Here is a 23,852-nt window from a genome sequence, read left to right as displayed (position 1 = left end):
TATAGGTATTTTCCATTTCATGAAATAGATGTCCATATGATGTATTTTCGTCAAAATTCACTGTCTGAATAAATTTCACAATCAGTTCACAAAATGAGTGGTTTCACTATGTAAATGTGACGTATAGATAAATTTTAAAATTTACATCATAATTAAATTGTATACTTAATATTTATGACTATAATTTATAAATGAGGCACAGTTAATACGTTTACCTAATTGTTGTTGCTTGAAAATAATGTTTACCTTTGTAGCTGTATCAATTCGTTCTGCATTATTTTAGTACGTTTCATATGATATTATATTCTCTAATTATTGTGCCAATATAAAACAACAATAAATTTGCAACCATTTCAGTTAGTCTAAAAAAATTTTAATTAATAATAAAAACATAATATAATATTACGAATCGTTCGATACGTCAAAAAGTGTTTGAAGATTTATCCGTGGACATACGCATTATAATTAACAACATTTGCTGATTATGTCAATGAATATTAAGAAACTTTTGAAAGTTAACACAACTTTAGACATAACCAGCGCCATCTTTCGAAATAATATAGACATTAATATCACGAACACTCTCTAGATGTTCGTGATTCATACGAATGAGGACGATGCGATATCAATTCTATCCGGTGGAGATCGTTTGCCATGGAGCGTTTTCGCCGTTTTCGGCATGTTGTCGTCGCCGAACAAAAGGTTGCGTGGCAACACAACTAACGCGCACGGTCATGAACACGATAGTACGATGATCTGAGCTGCCATGATAATATGCATTTCCCTTATCAGACATTGCCGTCAACCACAGCTGTAGATACAATTCGGCGACGCAGCGCTATCGACGCGATAGTCTCAATTTTTAATTCATAGATTTAAATTTAAAAAAAAAAAACATACGAGACTTTTGAAAAATACAATCCCAAAGTGCAAAAACCGCTGAAAAACAAATAAACAAACGAGTTAAAGGTGTATGTTTAGGAATTTGGACGATTTGATATTAGGTGACGTACTGACGTCGTTTTAAAACTTTTTTGCGCACGATTATCGAAAGAAAAAAAAATCGATCATTACGTACGCTTAAGTAAAAACAATCGCCGCCGCAATTGTTTGGGCCCGTGTCAAGTGTCTGTGCGCCGTCGTGTTTGTGCGCTGTGCAGTGTGTTTCGATTCTGCTAGTCGTGTTGTCGTCGTCTACCGTCCATTACGCTATACGATGTGTCGGGATGAGTGATAAATGATAATAATAATTTTACACGTCCGTCGTGCAAATCCGTGACACTGTCGAAGAGTTGTGCGCGCATCGTGGTGACCGCGGCGATCGATTGTCCAGAAACAGAGTCGTCGTTCGTTTGATGGTGAGTTTTTATTCAATTATCTAGGCGCGGATGATAGACGAGGTACCTTGTGTATTGCACTATTACCTTTTAATATTTAATCATTATGTATTTGGTCTTGTTATTCGTTTTTTGTCGCGTACTGTGGTCGATTCAGATGTGTCAGTCATAACGCACATCCGCTGATCAAGGGTGCGGGTGGCCTAAGTCGTTCTGAAGAACTTCAATTTCTCACTACATGGTTTGAAAAGATAATGTTCAGTTTTTTTTTTTATTCGTTAAAGTGAATAAAATACCGGAGGGACCGAGAAGAAGTACCTTTATAGTTTTCAATTTTGCTGATCAAAAACCAGCCTTCCTTAGGGTAATATAAGTAGACAAGTAGGTGTAGTATATATTATACATCTGGCCATTAAAAAATGTTTGCACTTAGATACCAACGACAGCTAGATGTAGAGCTGTTGTATTGCTGAGCGTTTTCAGTGATGGACAAATTTTGTTCATTAACGCTGAGAATATTTACTATTTATTTCACAAAACGCTTGCATTATATAGCATATAAGCAAAGCAAACAGAAAGATAGATATGTCTCTCTAAAATTTGATGTATAATATTATATTAAGTTGCCTATTTATCTCTTCTACTACAGAAATAAATTGTCATATACATTCTTAAATCAAAGCATTTTCCAAAATTAAATATATTTAGAGGATCGTTTTAATGATTAATTCCTCTATTCCAGAGGTCCCCAAAATGTGTGGCCCTGCTCCCCAAGGCGCCATGGTGTGTTGTCAGAAGAGCTGCAGCTACGCCTCGCTGTCTACTATGTTATCTGGTTTAAAAATAAACAACAATATTTTACTTATTTTATTTAAAAAAAGGTCATAAATTTTATTAAGGGTGCCATAAACAAACTTCAGTTCTAAAAGTGCGCCATGAGTAGGAAAAGTTTGGGAACCTCTGCCCTATACATTAATTACTTTGTAAGTATTTAGAATACGTAAATGAGTTTTATAACTGAAAAATTCCTGACCTAAGTAGTGATAAATGTTTTACATAAGAATTATTAATTAGGTCGGTTAGTCAAAAAAATTATTTTATTTCTATAAGATAGGATAACTTATTTACATATTTTTACATTATTACAACTAGGTATATCTAATTAATCATTTTCTTAAAACATCAACATTTAACTTGATAGGTACCTAATTGAATATTTTATGTTCTTTCTAGTAAAATTTAATCATTTAGATTTATAAAATGCTATCTTTTTCTGTGATTTTAGTAAGTATTAATAGCATAATATGAATTAAAATAATATAATATTAATTGAATAAAAATTATAATTAATTAGGTATCACCAATCCAGTTACTAAGAAAAAGCAATAAACATAAATTTAATTCTTTTTCATTATTTTTTTTACCTTTTCTGATTATAGATAAACCACTTTTAAATAATTTATTCTACTTATTTCTTATTCAATTTTGTTTCAAAATATTAAATCAAACTTATATTTTATGCATCTTATTAATTATTAATTTATCAAAAGATGACACAATTAGGTATCTAGGTATAGGTATATTTTTACTTATTATTTAACTACTTAAGTTTTATTCAGTTTATCCTTAATTTATTTCTTAATAAAATTAAGTAACCAAGTAGGTAGCATCCTAATATACAATTTAAATAAAATTTCTGCATAATTTATTTTAAATTTCACACATCTTTTAATCAGCTTTAATACCTAAGAAATAGAAATTAAGATCAGCGAAAACCTCTTATAAAATCAGTTCACTCTGCTAAGAATATAAATTCTAAAAACTATTAAAATTAAAATAACATTGCATGATATTAACAGTTAAATAAGTACTAATACGTTATTCTCAACTCAAAGGATTTAAAAAAAAAAAAAAATGAAAAAGTTCAACTTTAGGTAAATTATTTTTACTTTTTGTAAGCCAAGTAATAATAACTTTATTAGCAATAACCTGTATTTGCATTTAACAATTTTACAATAACAACATATAATAAACATTTTCTTCTATATAATTTTAAACCAACTATTTACCATGAGTATATTATATAAAATTAGTTACCAATTAGAAAGGTTTAAAAATGATTTACAACGTAATGTATAATAATTATTTTAATGTTGTTTTCAATAGCTATGACATGACCTTAAAATTGATGACCCATTTTCTTGTTTTGTCACCAGTTTCAGGAGTAGGGTTCCTAATTTAGGAAATATAAAACAAATAATATTATTATAACTTATTGATGACTTCATATATTTTTTTTTTTTTTACGTTTTCCTGACAAAAGTCATCTAAACTTAGGTAGGCATATACAATTACAATTTTATTACATTCATTAAAATAGTTAACATAAGTTGATAAATTTAACAAAGTATGAATAACAAATTAACAATTATACAATTATGCAAAATATCATGAAAACGACCATGTTGAAGTCTTTCTGGTGACTTATCATTATTTTTAAATGGAAATTAATTTAGTACCTACTACCTAGTACATCACATTTTTAAAACCATTGTATAGGAAAAACTTAATTAATTGCCAACATAAAGACTAGAACTGTGACGACTAACAAAAATTTTGCTATAAACATATAGGTAGATTTATAATTACAAATTTTTATTTTATTATAAGCTACAAATAATGTCCAATAATAAGCTCTAATAAGCCTATAAGTAGCAGTGTGTCCTATAGAGGGATAAATATTTTATGAAACCTAATTTGAAAAAAATCTTTTAATCCACCCAAGCGCTTTTAATTCACATGCAATTAGTCATATAATTAAAACTTTTGTATACACATGGTTTTTCGAACTTCCAATTACTTGCTAGGATAATCTAAGATTTCCAGTTGCATTTGCACATTTTACGATGATGAAAATTGAAAGATATCAAAAAATAATGAATAATCGACTTTCTAATATACTATGATTTTACCAATGCATTAGTTAACATCACATACACAACACAGTTATTTGAAGACAGTTTATTTGTGTTCTGGATCATAATTATTTTACTTCATGTATAATAGAAACACATACAGTTAAACTATTTAGGGGTCTTCTACCCACTAACCACAAGCTACTAACTTTGACTTTATTTGAGGCTTATAAACACATTTTAAATATAACATGTATTTTTTTTAAATGGTGGCTTGCTTTTCAAAAAAGGTTTAAACTATTTTAAAATAATTATTATCAATTATCATTAGCTATATTTAGCATGATAATCATTTTATTCAATTTGACATTGATTATTAAATAGTTTATCTGAATCTATACTCTATGTCAATTTTCAATATGTAGAACTTTGTGAAATAGATAAATAATAGTTATGATCAAATTGTATTATTTTTAAATTAAGAGGTAATGAGTATCAAATAGTCAAATAAGTATAATATTCATATAATTTGTTATATCTGCATAAATATAGAAATTACCATGATAATTCCTAACAAATAAATTATTTTCTTTGTAATATTTTCTTTTTAATAAATACCTAAAGGTAAAATTTAAAATATATAATCAAGCATACACTATTGAGTGCTTTATAATTAATTTGAAAAATAAATAGATATATAATCAGACAAAATAAAACACTAGGATTATCTGCCTAAAAAAAATTAGAAGATCACTAATAAAAACTTAGAAATAAACTAAATAAGATATAATTTTGAATTGTGATTGGAAAAATAACTAATTGATTTTCATGATGTTTATTTTATCTTATAAAAGCATAGAACAAACAATTTTAGCACTATAAGAACTACAAATTTATGAAAATGAAATATTAGATATATTATATATTATTTTAGTATATATTTTATCTATAAGAAGATAGCTAGTTTATTCAATAACGAATAAATTGTAAATATTGAATAAACATATCATGAATGATAATGCTTCATATTTCATACCTAAACTTATACTTAACATTCTAAAATTCAAGTAATTATATGTGATAAATTATTGTAGGTATTTAAACGAAATTGTTAAATTAATTGCTTATTCAAGGTATTCTTTCACATGTTTTATAATAGGTAACGACCAGTTATTAAATAACAGCTCGTGGGTTTATGCATTAATCTGAATGACCTAATTTTAATTTACAGAATAATATTGATAACTTTAATTTGTAATTTTCATTATTTAATCAATTTAGATACCTATAAAATTATCATAATACTTAATATCTCCCTGTGTTAGTTGTACCTATTTAAATAAGCAAGTTAAAAATATATTTTCAGATATTTTTTTTAATTTAAACCTATTCAATTAAAATTAAGTGTTACCTTATTATTCATAACTCTTACTAAGTAAAAATTAGGTAAAAATAGATTATAACTTATTATTTTAATATTCTATTTAATTTTATTTCTTGTTTTTATTTTATGTTTTAGTGTTTTTCCATATGAATTGCAAACGAGATACCATGGCTGATATAATGGTACATTCGGCTGATAACTCGCCTCGGCGTGAGGTGTATCGATGTGGGATGCTTTCGCCAGTACTTGGTCCACGTAGTAGTTTTCGTATGAATAGTGAACTCAAACATAGCCGTAGTGATGATCTAATATTACAAGGTGCTCCTTATACTCCACCTGATATGCAGCACGGTATTAGTGATGCTGCATTTCAAATTCAAAAGGATGCATGTGTGGTGTATGATGATGAAGTTAATGATCATAGAATATCTGTGGCTTGCTATGAATCTCCTATTGTTGCTCCAGAGTCAAATCCAACTCCACTATTGAAGTTAACTGGAGATTTTTCATCAGAGGGTGCTAATAAAAGATGTAGTGTAATTGATCGCATTGACCCAGAAGATAGCATTGGTGACATCATATCTCAAAATGACTTTTACAGGTAATAAATTACAATTTACATATGTTAGATATAAATACAACTTATTTTGCTTCTTTAATTTATTACAAATTATTTTTTTATGCATTTAGCAAAGACTGTAGTTGAATAATTGTAATGACTTATGTTACCTACAGTATATATCTACTTTTATTATTGTTAACATTTTAAAATAAACATTTATTTTTTAATAAATTAGGCACTAATTATTATCCATAAACCTTAAAAGTATTCAATGGCAACTATATTCTTGGCATGTTTTATCAAACATATATATAACATTTTAATCAAGTTTTAAAACGGGCACTGCAATTAGCTTTTACAATTTTTTAGAACCATTCATAATAAATAAACATTAAATGACAATTGATATATAATATATATATATATATACATATATACAATATACATCCATACCTTTGCATAGGTACATAATTATTTTATTCTTCATTTTTTTTTATTCATAAATATTATTTAACCATAATTTTTTTGCTAAACATAGTAAATTTAAATTATTAATGGTTTATACTAAATGTTAGTATAGTATATTTTAATTTTATAACTTTGGTATGTACAATAATACGATACATATACTTCCAGTAAGATATATCTTACTATATTATAATATATAATTTAATATTCTCAATGCATTTGTAACAATTGTGTGAGATAAATAAACAATTTATTATACATGGCTGCTTGAACATTATCCTTGAGCATAATGGTGGATACGTTTATAACCTCTGGGTTTTAATGTCTAATTAACTTGACCAGTTTCCTTGGTAAGGTTTATCGTAAATAATATATTAAAAAATTTAAAAATATTTATCTTAAAATTTGAATTTGAAAAATAAATTACAATCTTCTCTTTTGTTTATGATAATTTACAAACATAAAAATATACATCATTGTAAAATCACTCCAATTAGAATCCAAAACATGAGTAATAATAGGTACCTCGATAAGTACCAACATACTTGTTTTTCATCTAATTATAATACATTTTTAAGTTAGTTATAATAAATTATAGGTACATATTTATCTGTAATATACTGTGGTGTATAACCTGTATTTACAAATATATAGTTATAAGATTAATTATTGTGGTATTATTTCTATTTTCCCAAATAAAAATAAATGATGTATTTGCTTATATTGCTATTTTATAATTTAATTTAAAAATAATTAAATATTTAAATACGATTGTTTTTATTTGTGTGGATCTATTGATTAAATAAATGATTATGCAAGGGGTACAATTAATGACTAGTGTGTGACTGAACTGTTGTATTGTCATAAATATTTACCATTTCATTTATTGTGTAATATTATCATGAATTCCATTACAACAGTACGTACTAAATTGATGATAAAAACCAAAAAATAGTGAATATGAAATTTTCAATTCGATATTTAATATGAATTTGAAATTTAAATGTGCCATCTGTATAATATATTTATATTTACTGTCTGTGACTATAATTATAATGCGTTGTAGTTATACTTTATTTAAAAAAGAAAATGACTTCATTATTTTGATTACCTTTATTAAGTAATTTTAATTAAAGTTTATTCTACCTATATATTCTAGTAAGCTATAAAATTTTAAAGAAATATGGTATATGCAGGTTAAATTGTGTAATTAAAAAAAAAAAAAAAATGCGTTAAGCGAATAACTACGTACCTATATACTAGAATATAAAACTTATTTTTCTATGGAATAATAATAGTTTCTTTTATGTATAGATATTTTTTATGTAATACTATATTTTTCGTATAAATAACTATTACTTTAAATTTTTGCATTTTAAATATATAGATTACTGAATGTAAATTGTTATATAATTTTTTAGCTTAATTGTTTAGTCTCATGTTTGTTTATGTTAATTACTTATATGATAAATATCAAATGCTTTTTATACGTTATAAAAGTATAAAACTATTTAATAATAGGTACCTAGTTTATTATTTTAGTATAATATGACGAATGTTATCAATACTTTGTGAATGGATTAATCTATTGATGTGTAATCTAATATATATATATATATATACTATGCATAATTGATTTTTTTTTAAATTAAAAATTATTATATATTAATACAATATAATTTTCAAATTGTAAAGCTTAAGGTGAAAATTGTTACAAGATATTCTGATTTGCTCTGTCGAGTTCATTCATGTTTTACGAGATATCAAAACACAAGATTGATTCAATAGGATTTCCGTTAACTAAATTCCTAAGAAATTATTTCTAAAGAGCATTATTTAGAGTAATATTGTAGCTTAAAATTTTATTTTAATTAAAATATTAAACTAACAATTATAAACGCTCGTGAGTTTTACATATTACTGAAATTAATTAGACACCAAGTGAATTTATCGTGTATCAAACAATAAATTATGATAAACATTTTTTCCAAAATGATTATTAGATTTCATTGAAACTTGAACAAAAGATTATTCATACACTGGAATTCTGCTATAAAGAAAAAAAATTAAATTTACATTTTATAATTTAATGTTTATTTATAATATCTTGAAGTAAACAAATGATAATCTAGATTCTTATTTGACGAATCAAATATTTTCAAACTAAATATATCACGAGTTAACATACTAAAATTAGTATACAACAATAAGACAAATTAATTTCGTTAATATTAAAAGTTATCACGTTTAATCAATATCTCCTAAAAAAAAAATAGACAATAAGCATCTAATTTCATAACTATGTTCTCTCAAATATATTATTTTTAATGAACGTTCACTGTTATGATAAATAAATAATAATAAAAATATTTAATTCGTGTTTATATTTTATTTTAGATTTGTGTTGTTTAAACGTCACTACGAAAAGTATCTAGATATTTCGCGTAAATACGAAGAAGCTCGAAGCTTGGCATACTATTTGGAAGAAAAATATCATGAAATCAAGGTGAGTTTTTTTCTTCCCATATACGACCATTGTTCAGCAAGTTTAGAATGATACAAACGAATGTATAAGTTGATTTTATTTTATTCGTTATTCTGTGGTTATTATTAGTACTTTCACTATTCCTGCAATGTTCGGTTTAGACAACACCCACAATAACATAAAACAACGCAACGCATTTGGAAGCCAAAGATGATTCTAATATTCGTTTAAACTAAGCCTAAACATTGAGTCTACCGAGTGGTGGGTCTCAATGACACTAATACTGTATTTAGGTCATCGGCTATAATTACACTTACAAGCAAAACAGGAGAAAGCACAATATAACATTATATGTCTTCAAGTCGTTTCCAATATATTAGGCGTTTCTACTAATTGTAGATATTAATACGATAGCCAAAAAACTTTGATCGCCCGAATGCTAATCACCGACAAAGCAGTCAAAAACTGATTCAACTCCCTCTTCGTAAAACATAGCCGATACCGCAGGCAGAGTCTATAGTTTTTGAAACAATTAAATTCTTATTAAATAATTTTCAACTAAATACGAGAAACGCTTACAAAAGTTAACAACTTCATGGTTTATTATTATTATTATAAAAAAAAAAAAAAATGTATCATTACGCTCGTGTAATAGTCGGCGAAGGCAAGTAGTAATTTAGTAATTATAATTGCTGTCCACTTGTTATGTAACTGCGAACATGAAGTGAGAGTTGTTCGTGTGGGCACCAACTGCCTCTACCGTTATCCATCAGGAAATCTTATCGATAAGTTTTTCATACTCGGCTACAATATAGTATGCTATAGTGTTTGCTGACCTATTCTCCTCATTCATTTGTATTATACAATCTCGTTAAAAATAAATATAAATATTTTTAAATAAATAATTTTAACACACGAGTCGCCTTGATGCTGCATACGTTTCCGAGGCAAAGACGACCGATGGACTAGTCCGCTGTGGTGGGTCTCGACCGTAAGGGAACTGTAGTGAACGCGAAAAAAAATAATTATAACCAGTGACGCGTAATGCGGCGGTGAGGCCGTTATGTGTGTAGTTGTGGTGATTGTGGTGTGTGCTCTGCCTTTAGGCCGTGTACTGACACGATCGTTTTGCCGAGAGATCTACTTCTTGCGTGACCCACATTTAGCGTCAAAGAGACGGACGGCTCTGGATTCGCGTATGTGAAATGGATACCGTATCGGGAAATAATCAGTAGTGACAGTAGCTAGGATGCGTTTCATATGCATACGGATGTAAAAATTCGGTTGGAGGTCTTGTTTGTATTTTCTATACCTTTTTACGCAGCACAAAGAAAGTATTAAATGTCCCCGTGAATAATCTATGAAATACATTGCGACGTGAATTCAGTTTATTATATTGAGTATATTTATCAAATATATTAAAAACTACGTTCTTATTGAGCTTGATTTTTGAAGTCCCGGATCTTGCCGTTTAGTGTGAATACATGTTTACGTTTTCTACAATTATGAATGTAACAAACGAAATCATTCGGTTTCTTAGGAGTTACGTTCCCAAATTAAATCAAATTAAATTTATTTTATTGTCTTAAAAACTAAAATTATTAAATTTGTCTACACAACTATATCAATACGGGTTCTACGAATACATTACAGATTCTATATTGGTATTCCGTAACTATTATCTTCATAATTATTTCAAACTATATAAAAGATAAAAACCTAGTAAACAAAGTGACATACGAGGAAATATATTATAAATAGTTATAAACAATTTTAATTTTAAACGTTTTCCTAGACGCCGCTCACGATATATCACAAGTACAATGCTTAGCTTATAAAATTAAATTAACCGATTAAAGATTTTATGTTTTTCTCTGGAATAACGTCAGAGAATTATTAAATAATTCTTTTAAAATGCTTTATATTTAGGTATCTTATTTATTGTCTTAATGTGTTAAAATTATTATTTTAGATTAAAAAGAAGTGTAGATTACACATGTATAAAAATAGATTGTTACAATAATTTGACTGAACCAAAATAGATGTTAAAAGCCGTATTTGAATATTTTCCTAACAAAAATGAATGATAAAATAATCTTTACGTACATTGTTTATCCTTTTAATTTTAAATAATACGATGATATTGACCGTTACTTGTACGTTTTAACTGTTTTAAGTATTGAATAGGTATAAATATAAATGTATCTATAATGTGTTATTGCTTAGTCAACGTTCTTCAGTTTTTACTTTTGAATAAAATTTAATGAAAATAAACAAATATTCTCAATTCCCAAACTAAAATATTACTTCTATTATGTACAAATTACATTTACATAAAAAGGGGTCCCATGGCTCGTATTCCTCTTGAAATTGTTGAATAAAAATATTTCTATTATATTAAAGTTTATGTCATGTTCTTGAAACAAAGTAGCTAGTGAGTGCTCCACCCAAATTGTTCGGAAAAACATACATGTGCGGGAAGTTTGACTAAAGCTATAATTTATCTACCAGGGTGGGTCGTTTCTTTTTTAGAGCGTAGTTTCTTATATTACAATGAATGAAACATGTTCATGTTCAACGAATAAATCAATTTTCATTTTGGGCGTCTTTGAATATAGTGCTACAATATTTCATGTTTGACAGTCAATCGAATTTTTATAACTTAATAAATGTAAAAGAAACGTCAAAAAAAAAAATTATGATTCTTACATGTTCAATCCTATTAGGTATGTTTGTTTTTAAAAAATGTTGAAAATATTATTGTTGATTAATTGTATCTTTATAACAATATACTTAAAATAAACTTAACCTATTAAATTTTTTTATTTGAACAATTTATTACTGATTAATTAATTCATGTTTGAAAGGATTTAAAATATAGGTAGTATATATTTATAATCATATAATATCCATAAAATACATTCATATTGTATTTAATTTTAAAATTTTATTCAAACGTTCTCTAATTTTATTAATTTATTTTCATAATACTTAGGTATTCTACTGATTATTTTAATATATTGCATTTATTGCAAAATGTATAGCTATTTTTTTTAATTAATTTAATTAAATATATCGATAATTTACAAACATAATGTTTATAAGTTATAAGTTTATTACAAAATTTAATGGCCTACATTGATAAATCAAATTGGGCTAATTTAAAATCCAGCTATATATATAACTATCGTAATCTTGTGTTTACAATAAATTATTATAGTGTTAAAATACTATTACTTATTTTTTATAATACCATAGTTATTTATTAATTTATGACAATAATTATTGGATCTCGATATAAGTTATATTTCGAAAAACATTCATCTTTAAATTTTAACTTCCTCATTTATGTAGTTATGTTGGTATATGTTATATATCTCATTAATTTTATTGTGTAATAGATACACGAAAATATTCTTGTAGTTGAAGTGCAAAAAGAATAAATATTTATTAATAATTTTACTAAAAGTTATTATTTCATTAATAATTTATTTTTGTTAACCTCATATTTCACACGATACGGAAATTCAAGAATATCTTTTTGGACCATAATTTATTGTGTTAACAAATTTTGTTTGACAATCCCTGTAAGTACTTCAGGTAATATCAAAACATTTAATTAGGATTGTATGTATTAATATTTCTGTTGGTTTTTCTTTCAATTTGAATCCTCCGAATCTGGTGAAATTTTTCATTCATATTAAAGTTTAAAAAAATAAACAAATATATTCGTTGTTTTATGACAATACAGATGCCAATAGACAATCAATACAATAACTAAATTTCGAAATGTATTAAAGTGTAGATATAATTTAAAGAATTGTTTATTCTTCGACTCAAAATTAATACGTTTTCAATCTAATACTATATATAGTCTATAATAAATTATTATTATTAATAGTGATTATCGGAGACATTTTAAATGTTAATCCACTTATTTTGTATCACGGTGAAACGTGCACGAGCTCTCCGTGGTCAACGACAATGAATAATGTCGTACATATTGATATTTTAGTTGCATAATAAATCGTGCGTAAATAATAAAACCCCATTGAGATGTTTTAGAATGTATATGTTGTGAATACACTGGAGTTAAATTATTCAAATATTCGGTGTGCATCCGTAACGGGAAATCGTGTAGGTACTTCCGTTTCTTCAAACGCCCATATGATTATCAGTATACGATATATGATATTTTACGAACAATAGACAAGCGCAAGATGATTCGGTCTTTAAACAAAATGAAAGCATTTAAACATGAGATAAATATAAGATTTGACCATGTTTGTCGTTCAGTACTACATAAGTACGGTACCGTAATTTTATATCACACTATATATAGTAATATACTTATATAGGTTGTAGTAGCAGTAATAGACAATAGTTATGAGTTATTAATTTGTGTCCAAATAAATGGTATTGTATGGTTTTAAGTTTGAAAGTACTTTTACAGATTTTTATTATACCTATTATTATATTATATTATGCTGTTAGTTAAAGTGACAAAAAAAAAAACTATTTTTAAATAACATACTCGGGACATTATAAATCGTTTTTCTCATTTTAACAAATTGTATACGTAGTACGTATATAAAAATAATTGACAATTATGTATTTCAGCTGTGCTCACTACATAATTAATATTGTCAACATCTACATATTATATTATGATATAAAATGTACGTCATTCGAGCACTCATATCGAAATCTTTAGTTATGAACTTGAGTACATTACTACAAAAATTATTGTATTATTTGTATTGATTATATTTTTCGTCACGATTCTGAAAGAATTTTCATGAACTGCGGACCCGTTAATTTCCATTATACTGAATACTAATAAAATGTGTCCGAATTTTCATAATTAAACAAGTAGATTTGACATTTTATTTTATTTGCTACCTTTTCAGATCAAAATAAAAACAATACATTATTATCTTAATACATATACATTCTACTCATTAATATTATAGTTTGTTTTATGTAAAAATACGTGGAAAAACTCAATTTAATCTCAAACTTTTAAGTCCTGAATCGTATTCCTACTGCAACAAAGTTCAATAATTGCAGTTATAGTCGTCGATTAACGTAGATAGTATATACATATATCGAGAATAATTATAATAATATAATTAGTATCAAATAGAAATAATAATAATATGGGAACGTATTGGTGGTGATAATGTGACAAATATGTTGAAGATTATAATAAAAAAAATCGATTGCAATACTTTCGAGAAAAAAATTTAAAAAAAAAAAACATTTCTCGCTCAATAAGATGTATGGACATTTATGGGAATTCTCGTAGTGCTAACCACGTTAAATCTATATTTATTCGCACATTAAAACCATGATTGGAGAGTGCGGTCAACCAGAACTTCCGTAATTTATATATAAGTATATTACACGTAAATATTGTTTGTTATACAACAATATATTGTTTATTAAACACTGCAAAACATGTTATATCTTTGTACATTTTACCTATGACAGCGCTAGTCTTGTGGGGTGTTTTCAATTGTGTCAATATTCTCGTGGACAACAAGAATTGGATTACCTGAGGAAAATTAAAAATGGGTTAGGTTAAAAAAAGAAAGATGCTGGAAATAAATAATTATTATTCGTTAGAATTGAGAAAATTATGTTTTTATTAAACGTGAATCATGATGCATTATATAAATTATTTTTTGATTACAGTTTTATATAAAAAGTAAGCGCGCTGTGAGCTAAAATAATTAAAACAAATTACATTAATTAAATTTGTTTTTGTCTTAAAGTCATATCTAGTTTATGTTACATGCAATTATGTATGTGTAAAAAAGCAGCTATAGAACATTTAAATTAATATGTAATTACCTAAATTTTTAACACGAGTATAAGTGTAGACCTTCCGGGCGATATATTTGTGGCCCTGATATCCTAAATTCAACTTAGCTGTCGAGCGTTTCTATTCGGATATTTATTTTCACATTAGTACTTTTATTATTTTTTGTTTTGTTTTACGCACCGAAACAGTAATTTTTTGTCTGTTGACGTCGATAAATTAATGTTAGGTTTGGTTACCTATTAAAAACAAATATACTCGCCGTGAAAAATAATACGCAGTGTTGCATGAAAAAATTATATGTAAAATATTTTAATGTTTTCGACATTGTACATTAAACACGTTATAATATTTTTCACCTAGCTGTTGTGACTTGTGATGTAGTGGTAGTGTGTAATGTGTATATATACATAATACCTATCTATACCGGACATAATTGCAATAACGTGTTTACCAAGGCCACAGCATAATATATATTTGAATCCGTTGTACCCGGTACGCCGATGTTACCGCAAATTCGTATACACACAAACACGAGTATTGTCTGTATTATACACATATCTTTATATATATTATATTTATTATATACCTATGGGTAATAATAATACAATTTTGCAATTCGCGTCCTTTTGCGAAAAGGACACGCACAGCGCTGTCGCCACGGCGACCTGCGTGTTGCGCGCATTGTGTGTGTGTGTTTGTGTATATTAGAAAGTCATGATAACAAAAAAAAAAAAAAATAATATTTGAAAAAAGAAGAAGAAACGATATAATAAAACTGCCTTATCGTCGTTGACGCTGACATCACGATATATACCACGCATTGATGTAACGTTAAATGTATATGAACGAGGTGCGCATAAAACGGAAAGTAGGTAGGTCCTATACACATACATATTATTACGTAAAGAATATTCAGTAAAAAAAAAAACAAAACTTTTTGGTTTTTTTTTTTTTTTTTGTCTCACCTGGGCCGTCTTCATACATTTATAATAATGATATCTTCGCGTCATGCGTGAGTGCCTAATGATTTTCACATCCTATTTGACAATATACCTACGACGTTACGCTTTTGTATAAAACAATACACACATTATAAATCTATGAAACTGGCGCTCAGATAGTGACTTTCAAGTACACAAATCAAAAATAATTACATTTCGTTTCTTTTTTATTTGTATTGTACTATGTTTGTTTATTGCTTGCTTATTAAATTCAATTTACCTTGCATAATTCATAATCAAATGTGCCTATTAAAGTAATAAGTTTAATAACTATCAGTTGAAAAATAATAATTTTAAATATAAATATCCTACCTACGAAACGCACAATAATCTTCAACTCAACTTTTTTTCCTAATTTTTTAGTTTTTTTCATTATTATTCAATTATTTTTATCTATGAAAAATCGTATACGATTTAAATTTATTATCGTATACATATACCAATGTCTGTTGCGATAATTCAATACGTGTCCTTTTTTGATAGAAGATAGAATGCAATTCAGATCACCATTTATACTTCAAAGTGGGACATTTTTGCGTTCTTTGGGGACAATGTGACTGTGTCGTCCAAAGCAGAAGTATGATCACGTTAGTTATGTATAATATTATATTGTTATATTTAGGTAGGTTGAATTCCATTTCATAAATTTATTACGCTCTCCTAATGTATTATTTATTCAGGTATATGTATAAATATAATAGTAATAATATATGAAAACAACTGCTTTTATTGTTGAGATGAAACAATGAACGACTAAAATCCGTGGAACTGGGCCGTCCAGAGTTCGATACACTTTGCACTAGCATCGTCTAGACGTGTACGTGATCCGGAAACTCGCGCGCCTACAGACACCACAGCCACAGTCTATAACCGCCTTTGCAAAGTGTGTGGGAAATTCTCGTTTTCTTTTCCGAGATCGTATGGGTAAACACGCATGCAGTAATTTCCCTTTTGTATAATTTGCGTTTTTATCATTAGGAAAAAAATAGTTTCTATAAACAATATGTATATTAAGTATTAACACGTTTTAAAATATAAAAATTAATTTATGGAACACTGGTGGTTTAATCTTATAACTTAAGATATTCTGATATACATTATCGGAAATATGAGAAAACAAGAGAAAAATTCTTTCGATATGACACACACGGCAGTAACTATAATATCGAATTACACTTGACCGATACCCAATACGGCGACTACTCCGGTTACGACGTGTGTGTCTTTAAAAGTCTTACTAATCTTAGGTATCGAACCAATAACTTATGTCTGTCCATAATGTAAATACTATTGAAACAAAATTATATAACAAATTTTCAGTTCTGCTGTCATATACGTAAAAAACCACATACATGACTTTTTTTGTGATTGAAATTTACATCCGAAATTGATAAAATTAAGTTTAAGTTTTATAAACATTATTGAAATGCGTTATAGAACAAATTCGATAATGTACGTTGTGTATTTTGTATTATTGCTCAGAGGTTCGTGATTCGTAACGGCTCTAAACTAGTCTTGGCAATGCGCGATTTGGCTAAGTCGAAAATTATAGTGTAATATGGCACAGAAAGAACGTTTGGCAGGCAGACACACTCTTTTGTGCCGCATATGTGTAAATTGACATTTTGTGGGAATACAATTTTAATTTATGCGTCGCAATTTTAATTCTTTGTATATTCAAACACGTTGAAGTTTTCAAGTAATCAATAAATTTCTCAATTCAACATTGTGCATGATTTTGATTTACTTATTGATTCAGATTTTAAAAAAAATATATTATTTAAACATATCTTATTTGCGCTATTTCTCTAATTACTTTTATTCACTTTTTAATTCCGTAATCTTACATGGTATTAAGTATAGTAAATGAAAAACTGACATTAATTTATATTAACGTACCAAAACCACAAAGTTATCATTCTAATAACCTACTTGCCCGTTTTTTGAAATTGAATATTATTCCCTAGAAAACCAGTTGGTCACACCCCACGTAAAGGTCCTGTGAGGTACCAAATTCATAGTAATATAAAAGGACAACGTACTGTAAAATATATTCTAAAAAATACGTATTTCGAAGTAGTTCGTGATCAACATACATTTCCATTTCGATTCGACGTCTGAACACACTTGACAGAGAATTCCATTATTTTATAAGTTAAAACATATAAATAGGTACCTATTATAATGTATCAATTTTATCGCAAACGAAATTTCCAATTTGTTTTTATTTCGATATACCGATAAAACTTTTGTTCCTATGTATATTTATAATATAGTGTATACTGTCGTTAAATCGTTTATTGCAGTTTATCTACGCATTGGTGCAAAGTATAATATAATGACATCAGAATTTCATTTACCGTTTTTATACACATGCGATAAATTTAATGATCCAAGTACGTAGTTTGTTCACCTTCGTTTGGTCTGTAGGCATTTTTATTAATTGGATAACGACGAGACGAAAAAAAGACTTCATCATCGTTCTTTGTATTCGTCATTTCGTATTTCGTAATTTCCCATGTAATATTATGTTTTATCGTATAACTAACTGCGGTTGCTTCGCGTAACACTTGTTAGCTGCGTATGATATTCGCGAAGAGGATATAAGTATATTGGATGACAGGTCATAGTGTCCCGTGAAGCGTGTATAATATAATATATTGACTAAGTTAGCGGTGTCGCGCGTTTGTTTACGGTAAAGACGAACCCGTATATTATCATCGATTTTTTATTTCCATTTAGGTCTTTGCTGTCGTTTAATCGTGGTAAAATCAAATAAGTCGTCCGGATTGGCGCTCGAATTAAAAAAAAAAAAATAATTAAATTGTATAGAAAACGTATTTCATATGTGCGTTCTCTTGAAATACAGACAGTCAGTCACGTCATATTATATACATTATAAACTTCTATGTATTCTATATTCTTAGCGATGAAAGCTTTTTACAATAATAATAATAATAATAATTATAGACTTCGTTATTCTTCTTTACATCAACAGATAATGATATACATTATAATAGTCATATAATACTGACTTCCTGAAAACGGTTATATTTGTAAGACATGTTTGTACTTCGTGCGTTGTCTTCTTTTCTATATACACTATAGTATCTGTGTCCTGTATACTCTATTCGAATTGAGATTTAAAATTGCATTTCTTTTCCTATAATGCTGTGCTCATAGGAGAAAGGTAAATCATCAATAGTGTATTTTGGTGTTTATAATTCGAAAATTATAAAGCAAATCAAACGAGTTTGATAATTTAACCGTGTAATATAATAATGTTTTTCCTATGTAGGCACTTAATAAGCACACTCATAAACATTTTATTACATACACATTGTATTACATACATAGGTAAGTAGTTTAAATGTTATAACTTTGATCCATATACCTACATAAATACATAGGTTATATCACCATCGCAAAAATGTTACATATAGGTAGGTTATTTTCATAAATTATATTATAGCCTACAGCGTGATGGTATAATATTATATATACGTAGAATGGTTATGTGCGATTTACGAATAAATTGCTTGTAGTCATTGGAGTAAACATCACATTAACATTTCGAACGTTTGACGTTCGAACGATTTAAGTATCGTTTGGCAAATTAACAGGATTCCAAGTATTGCGTTAAAAAGAATAATAAAAAAATCGTGCCATTCACGAGGTCAAAAGTTGTATTCGATGAACTATGTACAATAGTATAGCATGAAAAATCTCAACATACATAGAATCCGATCTGACGTGATGATGACAATATTATTGGTAGCCACTATAACGGTACAGCCATTGGATGACGAGAGTAATTTATTGTGTGCAATTCGGAAATTATCTGATATATAATTTTTCTGTATATATAGAGTGTAACAGGATTAGCTGACAGATTATAATTAAATAACTGTGTTATACTTTTGTTCTAATCAATACTTATAACATTTTTTTTTTTAATACATACATATATTACATAATATATATATATTTTTTTATATAACCTAACTTACTATTTTCATACAATACCTAAATTGAAAAAAATATGAATTTTTTAAAAATTGATAAGAATAACAATTTTTACATAGATACCTATAGTGCAGCAACATTTTTTACTGTGGCGACCTTCATTTTGAATTTAAATTGTTTAACGACCCCTTACGTATATTTTCTTATATACGCACATAGATTTTTGTATTGATTTAAATTTTAAATCATGCGTAAGCGATCCCTAAGAGGGCCTCGATCCCCAGATTGAGAAGCACTGCTATAGTAAGTTACATTACTTCTAGTTGTCAGTTCTTTCTGTTACACTCTGTATACGACATAAAAACGAAACGATATAACTACGGTTTACGATTCTCCGTTAATAACAATTATTATAATAATAATAATAATAATAATAAAAGAACGATGTAAAATCGTATCGTAGATTTATCGATAGAATAGATCTGCGACGCTGGTTTCGCACACAATAGACACGAATACGTGACGTATATAATATGATTATAAACCCGGTATCGTTACTTATATTGTTATACTGCGGTGCGCGGAGAAAATGGTGGTAGTGTTTCGCCGCTGGACTCCGTGCTCGTTATTGACCTGATTATAGTATATTATTATATAGTTCCGATGAACTATAAGCGCTCGTGGGGGGGAGGGTTAAAACGGATATTGAGAGTATTATATAGTATATATATTATTCTATGTGTTTTTATATATGTAATTTTTACGATGTTTTTTTTTTTTTGTATTGTTTTTCAGGCAGAACGTGACAGTTTGATTGACACGCACCACGAGTTAGAGAAACAGCTGGTGACCCGAGACTTGGAACTGCACGAAAAAGAAGAAGAGCTATTTCTACAGCTGGAAAAGGTAATTCGACTAGAAGAGGATTGTGAGAAATTGCGCACTGAAAAAGACAAAATGGTCAAGTGGAAGGATCGTCTGGAACGCGAGAAAAACGAAGCGTACAGGCAGCTACGGTTACAGGCCGAATCATCAGAAATCACTAGGCGCAACTTGGAAAAAGCGCGTTTGGACGCATATAGGCAGTTTTCAGAGATAGCAGCCGAAAAGGATACCCTTGAAAAAGAGGTATAACATCTATATTATTTGCAGAAAACGTTTGAAATTTGTTTATTATATTTTGTTGGTTTTTATTTTAGAATTCGAGACTTAAAGAAGTGTTGGAAGATCTCGGACGAAAAGCCGACTTGTACCACACCAACAGCAGACAGGCCAGTCAAAAGGCCAAGCGCGTGTCTGGTCTGGAACGCGAAGTGAACGAACTGAAATTGATGGCCAAACAGTCAGCCACTCTGAACAGTCAGCTGCAGAAAGGTATGAAACACTTGGCTACATGCAGACGCAAGAAGTGTTCCGTTTGTTCGTATACTAGAGCCACCTTTGGAGAGTACACGTCAAGCAGACACGGGTAAGCCTAAATATCGAAATTAGTAAAGAATAGATAACTGGATTGGTGCATAAATTCTTTTTTTTTCAATCTTAACCTATTAAGTACATAATTTGTTTTATGTTCGATACAAATATCGCCGTTTACATAGTAAACATTTTGAAGATTTTATTAAATGTATATTTGTCATTAAATAATAAATAGATAAATAGTCGATAAATAATTAAACTTTACGTTCACATCAAAAACCTCACTTTTTTTTGTCCATATTTCGCTCTAAATTTTTATTTTTATCAAAACCTGCAGGGAGAAGACTTCGAGATTCATCGGAGGTTGTTTCCCGCTCGACGAGCTTCGTCGTTCCTCCGACCGGATGTCAGCCTCTGACATCGAACTGGAGTGCGCTAAACTCGCCGAACGCTTGTCCGCGTGCTCGTTTCCGCACACGCCACCGTCGACGCCCGAACGGTCGGTTGCTAGCGGATCGCTGTCCCGGTTCGTATCGTACATCGACGACGCGTTCTCTTCAGCCAGCGATGACGAAGACGTCTGTGGTGACATCGGAGGCCGGCCACCAAAATGCACCGGAAGCGGAAGCCGCCGTCAGTTCTCTTCCGATTCTGGAATCTCGTCGTCGTCGGCCACGCCGACCGACCCGAACAAGATAACTTCAGCTTGTGGCAGTCATCGCCCTTCGTCGTCCACGTCATTCAACCGCTCTGCCAAGTGGACTTCTTCATTTAGAAAGCTTATCAGACGCGTATCTTCCAAGAAACACAGCGACGAGTCTCAATAAACATAAAATTTAATACAATGTATACACGTAACCAGAGAGGTTTGGAAAAGTGTTCCGTTAAGTGTTATCTACAAGTATCATCACGTGTATTGTTAATTTTTTTTTTTTAATTTTAGTTTGTTTTTATTATTATTATTAGAAAGTTATTACTGTCGATATACTTTACTAATGTATCAAAAATCTCTTTTATTATTACTTGGGGGGAGGGGGTTGATATAGAAAGACGTGCCTGTACTCACGAAACTATTTATACGAAATTTTATCGACGTCGTCGTTCACTCAAGGATTGTTTGCGCTGCTTACACATAGTCTGTCTTCATAATTATATAACTTAATGTGGGTAGACTAGCTTATAGGTACGTAGGGTAGGTTCTAAAGTGTTGATTTTTCGTGTGATGTATCTACGTTACAATATATTAACATCATACTTATCGCTCGCTATTTTTATTGTTTTTATTACGATTTTTAATTTTATTTTTAACTTACAATAATTGCAGTATTAATATATTTACTTTATCATATCGTTATTATTCAAGAAAACTCATCATTCCTATTTAACGATATTATGTTATTCCTATGTATCTTTTAATAGTAAATATAATGAATTCTTCAATTTTTTTTATTTATAAATTCTACGCTTACTCGTTATTTAACAATATTATATTATGGAAGTGTTGCATTTATATTATATTACTATAATCTATTAAGACAATGTTTGTATACTGACGGGGATCAGGAGTATAACGAATGTTTATTAAAAAAGACATTAAAATAAATATTAGTTTTTTGATGGCCCTGTATACACACGATGTAAGTGGTTAATTTAATAATTAATATATTTTACTATAGATTGTTTTGTTTTTTTTTTTTAGACCAATAACGTTATTTGCCTTAGGCTTTACTTTTAAAAAATAAAAAATTTTACTGTTTTCGAAAAAATATATCTACTAAATATTATTGTAATTTAATAATGTTTAGTTTTTCTTTTTTATCGTGTAAAACAAAAACAAAAAAATTGCTAATGTGTTGTATACTTTATTTGTTCGTTGTATAATTTAATTTAATATGAATATATCAAACAGATTTGAAATCAGAGTAAAACTATTTTGTTGTCTCTTACACTTGCACATGCGAGTTCGCGATTCCTTATTTGCGCCGCGTATACCTACATGTGCGCACGCCTAAAACGGACGAATTACCAAAAGCATATTATAGAAAATATTTTCACGGGTGACAGTGATTCTTGCGAAACCGGTGATGGCAACAGAGCTTAGTTTTCGTACGATAACAAAATAAATTAAAACTGCTGAAAATGACAATAATCGATTATAACGGGCGTGCTGCAGGTATTACTGTATTAGATTTCGATTATCTACAACTGTACAACACGTAACAGCCAACGGTCGTGATAAACGATTACGGATCATCATATCCTGTTCGTCGATATTATTGATTGTAAGCAACGACGATGATGATTTTAATAATGATAATAATTTTCGTGGTGATTGCAAAATATCAACAACAGTGGACTTGAAGAAAAATTGGTACCTATTTAACGAGACATTGTGTGTATGATTTATCCGTTTTGACGTGTCCAACGCAAACAAAAGTACTGCAGGCCCCGCCGAGTGCCTATACTATTTTATACAATATGGTTCTGATTA

At 28.6% G+C, this 23,852-nt stretch overlaps 1 protein-coding gene across 2 annotated transcripts; it reads left to right on the top strand.

Moving 5' to 3' along the window:
- The first annotated feature begins 1,116 nt into the window (after window positions 1–1,116).
- LOC112595802 lies at window positions 1,117–22,825 on the top strand. Of its 2 annotated transcripts, none has more exons than XM_025341153.1 (6): window positions 1,117–1,358; window positions 5,772–6,237; window positions 9,064–9,172; window positions 20,741–21,073; window positions 21,145–21,413; window positions 21,699–22,825. In XM_025341153.1, exons 2-6 carry the CDS (start codon window positions 5,783–5,785, stop codon window positions 22,186–22,188), a joined length of 1,656 nt encoding a protein of 551 aa, XP_025196938.1. In that variant the 5' UTR covers window positions 1,117–1,358; window positions 5,772–5,782; the 3' UTR covers window positions 22,189–22,825. The 2 variants fall into 2 exon arrangements, with proteins under 2 accessions (XP_025196938.1, XP_025196946.1); XM_025341161.1 differs by lacking the exon at window positions 1,117–1,358 and adding an exon at window positions 2,180–2,320.
- The last annotated feature ends 1,027 nt before the right edge of the window (window positions 22,826–23,852 follow it).

The sequence above is a fragment of the Melanaphis sacchari genome, unplaced genomic scaffold (genome assembly GCF_002803265.2).
Source record: "Melanaphis sacchari strain LSU unplaced genomic scaffold, SCAv2.0 Contig0_pilon_pilon, whole genome shotgun sequence".
Classification (NCBI taxonomy): domain Eukaryota; kingdom Metazoa; phylum Arthropoda; class Insecta; order Hemiptera; family Aphididae; genus Melanaphis; species Melanaphis sacchari.
Note: the sequence above shows the minus strand (reverse complement) of the source record. Positions and strands in the feature narration are given on the sequence as shown.

Coding starts and splice junctions, on each gene's coding strand:
- LOC112595802 (XM_025341153.1), top strand. CDS start 5,783: ATGAATTGCAAACGAGATACCATGGCTGATATAATGGTACATTCGGCT. Junction 9,173..20,740: donor AAAAATATCATGAAATCAAG/GTGAGTTTTTTT, acceptor ATTGTTTTTCAG/GCAGAACGTGACAGTTTGAT. Junction 21,074..21,144: donor AGGATACCCTTGAAAAAGAG/GTATAACATCTA, acceptor TTTTTATTTTAG/AATTCGAGACTTAAAGAAGT.